The following is a 9,926-nucleotide window of genomic DNA, read 5'->3' on the forward strand; positions in this document are numbered from 1 at the left end:
GGAGCTTAATAGATTGGGAAATTCAGAGTTTGGTGTATTTTCCCAAAGAATTTGGGGAGAAAACATTTCCTGCCTTCTTCCTTTAGTTTGGACTGCTTAGATTAAACTGCTTCAGTCCCTACCTCTTTAGAGCAGCTTGAGAGATGAGAAGGTCTTGAACCTCAAAGTGCCTATGACGAGAAGCTCCAACAGCTGGTGGACTTGGGGTCTCAACAGAGGATGTTGTTCAAGAGGGTTGGGAGGTATCTGATGAATTTCTTGAGGTGATGAGGGGGCACAGATCCTAAAGGCTGAGGCTGTCTTAAAGTTGCAGGTCTGTGTTGTGCCTGGCTGTGTGGCTGAATGCCTCTTTCTTGGGAAACTCAACTTTGGAGAGTAGGTGCTGGTAGAAAGCTGAACACCAGCCCTTTCTGACTTTCTGGTCTCCAGACAGTGAGTCAGGGCCCGCCTCCCTACCTTCTGTTTCATTTCACTCATCCACAGAAAAGTTAACTTCTAATTACACTATTTCCAAATCACTCATGCCACATTGAAAATTATTTACATTAAAAAAAAATCTCAGTTTCTTCAGCTGTAAATAGTACTAATAAAAATCTCCCTTCTTATCTCACAGAGCTATCCTAGGTCTTATAAGTACAACTACTGTGAAAGGGCTGCCTGAGTGGTAAACTGTGCACACAGGTAATGACTGCTGAGGTGCTGATGGTAAGGGTGGTTTCCTGTGATTGTCTGGCAGATTGAGTTGTCTCGCTAGTGACCCTGTTTGGTCAACATTGACTTTTCACTGTCCTTTATCACAAACTAGAGGCCTGATGCACGAAATTTGTGCAAGAGTAGGCCTTCCTTCCCCCAGCTGCCATCACTGGCTTCTCTCTGGAATCTGGGATCTGGGCTGCCCTCTGGCCACCAGCAGCCACCCAGGATGTCAGCAGGCACCTGGGACCCAGGCTCCCCTCACATCCCCGGCTTGTCCAGAAGGTCATCTGGTCTAATTAGCAAATTATGCTTTTATTATTATAGATGCCTGTCCTTTTAGTGCAAATAAACTTTTAGAATCAGAGAGACCTGGGTTGGAATCCCGGTTCTAGCACTGATTAGTTATTGACTTTGGGGAAGCCCTGTGCTATGCTTCAGTTTCTTCATTTCCTCAAATGGGGTATTTAATATCTACCTCAGTGGTTCCCAACCTTTTTTTTGGCCATGTCCCACCTAAGCATCTCTAAAATCCTGGTGCCCCTTCCCCGTGATATATAAATCTTATTATTCAAAAAGTGAACTCCTGTTTACGTGGAGGAAGCCTAAAAGACCATTAACTTCGTCTAAACAAGCTTCCAAGGAACATGTCATCCATGAAAGAGAAAAACAAAAGAACGAAAGGACAGTTGAAGTACTAAGGAAGAAATCACTAAGAAATTGTTAAAAAAAATAATTATAATATGAAGTGATATAAAAAATAACAAAGTTTCGAAACATAATGGAGAACTGAAATGCATAAATATGTCACACTATATATTTATATTCTGTATATGAGGCCCCAGAACCATAAGAAATGCAAAAAATTCACTGTTAATAACTCATTCTCGAATTGCCCCCCTTAAAAAATCAAATTGCCCCTGTGGGGCATGTGCCCCACGTTGGGAACTACTGATATATCCCATTGTGTTATGGTAAAAATTAAATGAGAGATTGTAGGGACTTCTTAAATGCTATTTTCCCTTCTCTGATCTGCAACTATCATAATCATGTGATTGGCTGTGTTGGGGTCTGAGGAAAATTGAGTTTCTCAGTTTTCTGATAATGTGACAAGCCCTCTCCATCATTTCTTGATTTCAAGCTTGAATTCTCTCTCTTTGTAAGGAAGGGACTGTAGATCTGTAGAGGGTTAGCCAAAGCCTAGGGGTGATTCCTTCCGCTCATTATGGTTAATACGCCCATTTAGTTAGGAATGAGTTTAATGTTTTTCAAAAGATACAGACACTGTTTGAGGTCAAAGTGCTTTCATCTTCCATTCTGTTACACAATAAATTCTGGGTAAGCAAAGCAATTCTTTACCCAAATATAAAAGGGACTATTCAGGCTCTATTTTCTTAGTGAAATCAATTTCCCAGAACTTTGGCAGTCCTGTACAGGAAGTAGTAAAAAGGACATGGATTATGGAATCAAGTCCACTTGGATTTGGATCTTACTCGGCTCTGTGATCCTAGGCACCTCTTAACCTCTCAGATCCTCAGATGGCTAATCTATAAAATGGAAATGAGAATACTGTGGCTAGTGATTGTTGGGGCCTTTGCACAGCTCAGGGGATGTCTTCATATTAGACTGTCATATATATATAGTCCTTGCTGGAGTTGTATATCACAGTGGCCCTGGTTTATGGTGACTTTAAATAAAATAACATCTTGTGTGCTTAATTCATCTCTGTGTGCTTCATTTCCTGAATTGGTCACTTATCTGCTATCTTACCAAGATTTCCTATCCTTTACCATGAGGTCAGCCAGCTTCCCAACACTTGATAGCACTCTCACAAGACACTCCATAAAACTTTAGTGTTCTGTTGTGAAATTAACCCTAGCTCTTCTTCTCACTCTGGAGTCCAACACCGCTTAGACTCCTGAGACACTGTCTGTGGCGAGAGATCTCTTTCTGGTAATTTTAGGATTCTGAGCCCCTTAGGATTTTAGAGTTTGGGTTGTTGTGATTTAGACCAGTTAGCCTGCTCTTCCTTTTTTTCTATTTTTCAAGCATGCCGGCCTTAATTAACAGGTGGTGCAAGGCCCTAGGAACCTAATGATTCCTGAGATGTGATTCCTGACCTCAGGAAGTGCAGAGTGCAGTTAGGGAGCTAGACCAAGACAAGAGGAAGCTAAGACTCAGAGTGTAAAAAGGAATCACAGAGAACACAAACAGGAAGGGAGTGTCTGGGGACTGTTCTCTACATTCAAAACCCAAACTGATTTTTTTTCTTTTTTGGACAGCTGCAGGCCTGGTGGAATTCAAATCTTGTCACTCTAAATCCATTGCTCGGCCTGTCACCCTGCCTCTTGCCAGTCACACTTGTTGATTTCCTTTACATCATTTTTTTTTTTTTGCATTGTCTTACTTTTTTAGGCTTGTTTTCCTGCTCAGAGCAGAGTGGCTCCCTTGAATGCATCCTTCATTATGATTCACACCAACTTGAAGAAAAAATTCAGCTGCTGTGTGCTGGTCTTTCTCCTGTTTGCCGTCATCTGTATGTGGAAGGAGAAGAAGAAAGGGAGTTACGATGATTCCCTTAAATTGCAAACCAAGGAATTCCAAATGATGAGGGGTCTGGAGAAACTTGCCCTGTGGTCTGGTTCCCAGACTGCACTTTCGAGCAAAACCCAGGACCCCCACAGGGGCAGCCAGGCTGTTGGCACTCCTAAGAATCCAGCCAAGACCAAGCTAGAGACCGTCTTCCAGGTGTGGAACAAAGACAGCTCTTCCAAAAACATTATCCCCAGGCTGCGGAAGATCTGGAGGAATTATCTGAGCATGAACAAGTACAATGTGTCCTACAAGGGACCAGGGCCTGGTATCAAGCTCAGTGCAGAGGCCCTGCGCTGCCACCTTCGGGACCAAGTGAACGTATCCATGGTAGAGGCCACAGATTTTCCCTTCAATACTTCTGAATGGGAAGGTTTCCTGCCCAAGGAGAACATTAGGACCAAGGCTGGGCCATGGGGCAGGTGTGCTGTTGTCTCATCAGCAGGATCCATGAAGTCCTCTCAACTGGGCAAAGAAATAGGTGGGTTCTTTGGTGTTAAAATTGTTATCTGAACATGAGATTGTTGCCTCATTTGGAGTAGCTGGGCACAGACAAGACCGGAGACTGTGGTAAGTCTCTGTGGACTTGCAGTGCAGGCCCAGGTCACTATTTTTCAATTGCTGGTGAGCCAGAGCTGCCTCAGGGGCAGCTAAAAGGATGGGAATCCAGTCGCCTGCATCTTTATCAATTATAATAGCTTTATTTTTATCTGTTTTGAATATTGGTGTTCTTAAATTTTTATTTGAAAAGAGAGTTCTACTGATACAAAGAAACAGAATGTTATAATTGATGTTTAAAAATAATTGAAGGACAGATCTCTACTTTATCTTCAGGTTCTGAAATGTGTAGGTTGTCTCTTTTGGCTCAAACTACCTAAGTAATTTTAAACTTTTCTGTTTGAAAAGAATAAATTAGACAGGAATTATTATTATTGTTCCTAGTACCCGCCTGTCACCATACATAGTTATTATAGCATTATTGACTATATTCCCTATACTGTACTTTATATCCCCATGTCTATTTTGCAACTACCAATTTTTACTTCTTAATACCCTCACCTTTTTTATCCAGTTCCCTAATCCCATCTCATCTGGAAACCCTCAGTTTGTTCTCTGTATCTACGAGTCTGTTTCTGTTTTGTTTGTTTATTTACTCTTTTATTTTATTTTTAAAAATACATGTATATTTTTCTTGAAGGGAAAGGAGAGAGAGATAGAAACATCAATGATGAAAGAGAATCATTCCCATTTTCTAATTGGATTGGGTTTTTTTTGCTTCTTTGTTTATTTGTTTTTGGTGTTAAGTTATATAAGTTCCTTATATATTTTGGATATTAAACCCTTATTGGATATATCATTTACAAATATCTTCCCCCAATCGATAGTTGTCTGATTTTTTTATGGTTTCCTTTACTATGCAAAATTCTTTTAGTTTGATGTAGATCCATTTGCTTATATTTTCTTTTGTTTCCCTTGCCTGAGGAGGTATATAAAAAATATTTTAAGAGCAAAGTCAGAGTTTACTGTTTATGTTTTTGCCTAGGAGTTTTAAGGTTTCAAGTCTTATACTTAGGTCTTTAATTCATTTTGATTTTATTCTTGTATATGATATAAGAAGGTGGCCTCGTTTTATTTTTTTGCATGTATTTGTCCAGTTTTCCCAACACCATTTATTGAATAGACTGTCTTTCCCCATTGTATATTTTTGCCTCCTTTGTCATAGATTAATTAACCATATAGGTATGGGTTCATTTCTGAACACTATATTCTGTTCTGTTGATCTATGTGTCTGTTTTTATTCCAGTATCATGACATTTTGATTGCTATAGTCTTGAAAATATAGTTTGATGTCAGGTAGTGTAATACTTGTTCTTCTTTCTCAAGATTGCTGTAGCTATTCAGGGCTTTTTGTGGCTCCATATAAATTTTATAATTATTTGTTCTAGTTCTGTGAAAAATACCATTGGTATTTTGATAGGGATTCCATTGAATCTATGGATTGCTTTGGATGGTATGGACATTTTAACAATGTTAATTCTTCTTATTCATGATATATGCTTCCATTTATTTGTATCTTCTTCAGTTTTTTTTCTTCAATGTCTTATTTTTCAAGTACAAGTTTTTTATCTCCTTAGTTAAATTTATTCCTAGGTTGTTTTTTTGATGCAATTGTGAATGGGATTGTTTTCCCAATATCTCTTTATGATGATTCATTTTTGGTGTATAAAAATGCAACTGATTTCTGAATACTTATATTGTACCTTGCTACTTTACTGAATTCATTGATCAGTTTCAATAGTTTTTTAGTAGAATCTTTACGGTTCCCTTTATATAGTTCTATGTTGTCTGCAAATAATGATAGGAATTTTTAATTTCAGTACTGTGGACTACCTTCAGGGGATTTATGAATCCCTAAAATGCTTGCAAAAATATCTGTGGATAAGGTATGTATAAGGTATGTGTAAGTCAATTTGCATTTTCTAGGAAAAACATCCATAGCTTTCTGTTGCTTCTCAGAGGGTATGCAATCCCAAAAAAGATGAAAAGTAACTGGTTGGAATATATAAATTTGCTTTCTTGGAATCCTTCATAGTTAATAAAGATAGAAAGTCTATCCATCCTTGTAAATGTGTACAACACAGAGCCTCAGGTTTATTCAAAACTTCGTAGTTCCCTTATTTTGGGGGAATGTGTTTTTCATTATTGTGAAATGAATCAGGCTAAAGAAAACAAAGCCCAGGAAGTGTTGCTCTCTCTCAGCCTCTGGAAGGTACTGGAGCAGGTGAGGTCATATGTCTCCTTTTTTATTTCTTGCATATTACTGCCAGGAAAAATGGTCTGGAACCAAGCACAAGCTCTCAAAAAGAAGAAAACTAGACCCAAATTGGATTCTCTAGAGCAGAAAGAAGTGATGAGATCACATTTTGTACCTCCCCAAATAGGCAGCACTTACTAATAGCAGCTGCCAAGATAACCAGCCCCACCTCGACTTTTGCTTTTTTGGTTTCTTTTGGACTGCATTCTCTAGAAACTACATGCGATTGGTTTTTGTTCATCCATAATGGAACTCAGTTACTTTCTTTTGTCCCCATTTTTGCTCTACATGGTAATATTTAGAACATTCCAGGTGTTAGCCGATCCTCTTCTTTATGGCAAGTCATCAATGTCAGCCTGGCTGGGATTGTGTTGAAGTTTAAGGCAGAGTCTGTTAACTTTTAGGAAGTGAAACTGTGCTATTTATTTTTATGCACTCGTAAAAGTTTGGAGTGATTTGATATTAATTAAAATAATTTGTTTCTATAGTCTGTAGTTATAATTTTAAATATGTATTACATGGGAGCACTTTGATCCTGAGACATAAAAAAATTGCATGGTAGTCTTTAAATGTTCTGCCTTTTAAAGATATATCCTCTGGGCATTTAGTTTAATATATATTTTAAGCAGTTCATTCATTTATTCTTTTATTCATTCATGGATTTATCAACAATACTAAATAGGAACATAGACTATAAAGAGAAAAGGGAAAGGAAAGGCCTTTTGTTGAAGGCCTGTGAGTAACAGGCAGCATGCCAGGCCCGAAGCCTTTCCGCTATTCTTGGGATTTCCTAGCTTGTTCCTAACTAATGAACATATCAGATGGTTTCAAATGACTTGCTCTTACAAATAGTACTGCTGACACGGTTTTGGAGTAGATAACATGTAACTACTCCTGCCCTCCAAGGGGAAATAACCTCAGGAATGAGATTAGAACATCAAAGTAAGATAAGTTTTATGGCTCTTTTTTTTTTTTTTTGTCCATTGCAAAATTATTTACCAGAGGGATTGTAGTAATGTACTGTGTATACTAGTACATGTAAAGTATCATAGATTTGTTTGAATTTTAATTTCAAACAATAGCATATTTTTTAATGTTATAACCAATAGGAGTGATGCTTATTGTGCACCTGCTGTGTGTCTAACATGCCTTGCTTGCTCTTTTTATCTTCCCAGCCATCCTGGGAGGTACATATGATTACTGTTCCCATTTTACTGATGAGCTAAAGTGTTGAGGCCTAAAGCAGTAATACAACTGGTTAACAGCAGACTGGGACTTGAAACCCAGTCATTGACTCAAAGGTCCTCATACTTAGTCCTTTTGCTCTTGTGCCCCATAGTGACTGTAGTTTTATAAAAAACATTGGTATGATGTATCCCTTGTCAGGTTAAGAAAAAAAAATCCCTTGATGTTCTTGCTTACTTGCTCTCCTACAGGAAAAAAGAGCATTCGAGTTGAGGCAAAAGCAAGAGAAGCAGAGGCTGCAGGGGAAAAAGTACAGAGTGTATTCGGGCATCACAAATAAATCCTGTTTGGCTTGGATGTGGGTTCTCATGGGCTATAGAGGACTGAGGAATGAGGCCAGGATGATGGCCAGGGCTCAGCTCTTAGAGAATGTTGAATGTCACAATAAGGACTTTGGGTTTCATTTCTTTCTTTCTTTCTTTTTTTTTAATATATTTTATTGATTTTTTACAGAGAGGAAGGGAGAGAGATAGAGAGTCAGAAACATCGATGAGAGAGAGAGACATCGATCAGCTGCCTCCTGCACATCTCCTACTGGGGATGTGCCCGCAACCCAGGTACATGCCCTTGACCGGAATCGAACCTGGGACCTTTCAGTCCGCAGGCCGACGCTCTATCCACTGAGCCAAACCGGTTCTGGCTCATTTCTTTCTTTTTTTTAGGGGTGGTGGTGGTGGTGGTATTCATTTCTAAAGTCATTGAGAGATGTAGAAGGTTTTTGAGCAAGTGACAGATGGGATAATGTGCATTTAGAGAGATTTCTCACTTCTCTGAGTCCCCTTCTCTGTGGGCACTGCTATCTCATCTCTCCCTTATCAGAGACTATTGCCACATTCAGGTGAGATGGGCCTGGCCTGTTCGAGCAGTGGTAGTGGCAATGGAAAGAGCCGGTGTGATTTGAGAGGCATCATGAGGTAGAAGACATAGAACTTGGTATCTAACTAGAAATGACCTTGATTGAGAGGCAGGGGCTGGAATTTACAGCCTGGAAGCTGGCTATAACATATCATAGGACAGCATGTTTCTGGTGAGGACAGGTTCTGTACTGGATGTGCTGAGTCTCAAGTGGATTTCCCTAGGTCAGTGATGGCGAACCTTTTGAGCTCGGTGTGTCAGCATTTTGAAAAACCCTAACTTAACTCTGGTGCCGTGTCACATATAGAATTTTTTTGATATTTGCAACCATAGTAAAACAAAGAGTTATATTTTTTATATTTATTTTATATATTTAAATGCCATTTAACAAAGAAAAATCAACCAAAAAAAATGAGTTTGCATGTTGCCTCTGACACGCTTGTCATAGGTTCACCATCACTGCCCTAGGTAGACAGACATCTATGCAATTGGATATATGCTTTTGAGAAGATTCAGATTTAGGGGTCATTTGTATCGAGGTGATAGTTGTGGTCCAGGAAAGAGGACTGATGAGAAAACCTAGAAAATAGTTTACATATAAAGGACAGGGCAAGAATAGGACCAGGCCATCCCCTCCCATTCCACATCCCGACCCCCAATACACTCCCATGCGCCACCCCCCCACCCCCAACCCCCGCTTGTGAAAAACACCACAAAAGGCCAGTGAGAAGAACTGGATGAAAACCAGGAGTGGACCATGCAATGGAAGGCAGAGGGGTATGGAATTTGGGCAGATGAGTTCTTTGGCAGAGTGAGCCCTTAGACTGAGGATCTCAGAGAACATGATTGTTCATGTCAGGGCTCCGAAAATGTTTTCCATACATGACCAGAGATGAACTATTTTTAGTTTTGAAAACATAGAGTATTTTTCACAACTACTCACCTCTGCTGTTGTAATGCAAAAGCAGCCACAGGCAGTAGTAAATGAATGAGCTTGACTGGGTTCCAGTAAAACTTTACAGAAACAGAGGTCTGGTCATATTTGGCCGATGGGCCATAGTTGGCCTCTGTGATCTACATATCTAATTTCCATAACCAGAGTCTGAATGCGGTCTTCCACAAATCTATCTCCATGCATAAAAGCCTAAGCGACCGTTTGACCATTTGACCAGTAGCTATGATGTGCACTGACCATCAGGGCAGACGCTCAATGCACAGGCATGAAAACATGGAACAGACTGATGAATCTCAGAGGGAATGGGGAGGGGGAGAGCAGGAAGAGATTAACCAAAGATCTTTTATGCATACTAGGGACCTGGTGCACTGATTCCAAACTGGTGGGGTCCCTCGGCGTGGCCTGAAGGGATCAGGCCAAAACCGGCCCAGTGCATAGATTCGTACACTGATGGGGTCCCTTGGCATGGCCTGTGGGCATCAGGCTGAATCTGTTCACCAGGCCTCCAACATCTCCCAAGGGGTCCTGGATTGCAAGAGAGTGCAGGCCAGGCCAAGGGTCTCCACCAGTGCGTGAATCCGTGCACTGGGCCTCTAGTCATAATAATAAAAGGCCAAGAGGTGTCACGACCAAAACGACCAAATGACTGGTCACCATGAGGTGCATGGAGCACCTCTCGGGCCTTCCTCTGTGACCCACAGGCTCCAATCACAACAAGGCTGGCAGCCGGTGGGCAGGAGGGTGGCGGGAAGGTGGATGTGGTGAGTTGGT

At 40.4% G+C, this 9,926-nt stretch overlaps 1 protein-coding gene across 3 annotated transcripts in view; it reads left to right on the forward strand.

Moving 5' to 3' along the window:
* Nucleotides 1-9,926, forward strand: part of ST6GAL1 (ST6 beta-galactosamide alpha-2,6-sialyltranferase 1) — a 123,953-nt gene that overhangs the window by 88,576 nt on the left and 25,451 nt on the right. For 2 of the 3 annotated variants that reach the window (XM_006765848.2, XM_006765849.2), the window contains exon 4: nucleotides 3,109-3,766. In XM_006765848.2, the coding sequence (XP_006765911.1) occupies nucleotides 3,160-3,766 (607 nt within the window). In that variant the 5' untranslated portion in view covers nucleotides 3,109-3,159. Of the gene's footprint in view, nucleotides 1-613; nucleotides 682-3,108; nucleotides 3,767-9,926 lie in introns of all 3 variants that reach the window. The other variant, XM_006765850.2, reaches the window with a different exon arrangement.

The sequence above is a fragment of the Myotis davidii genome, unplaced genomic scaffold, assembly GCF_000327345.1.
Source record: "Myotis davidii unplaced genomic scaffold, ASM32734v1 scaffold41, whole genome shotgun sequence".
NCBI classification, from domain to species: Eukaryota; Metazoa; Chordata; class Mammalia; order Chiroptera; family Vespertilionidae; genus Myotis; species Myotis davidii.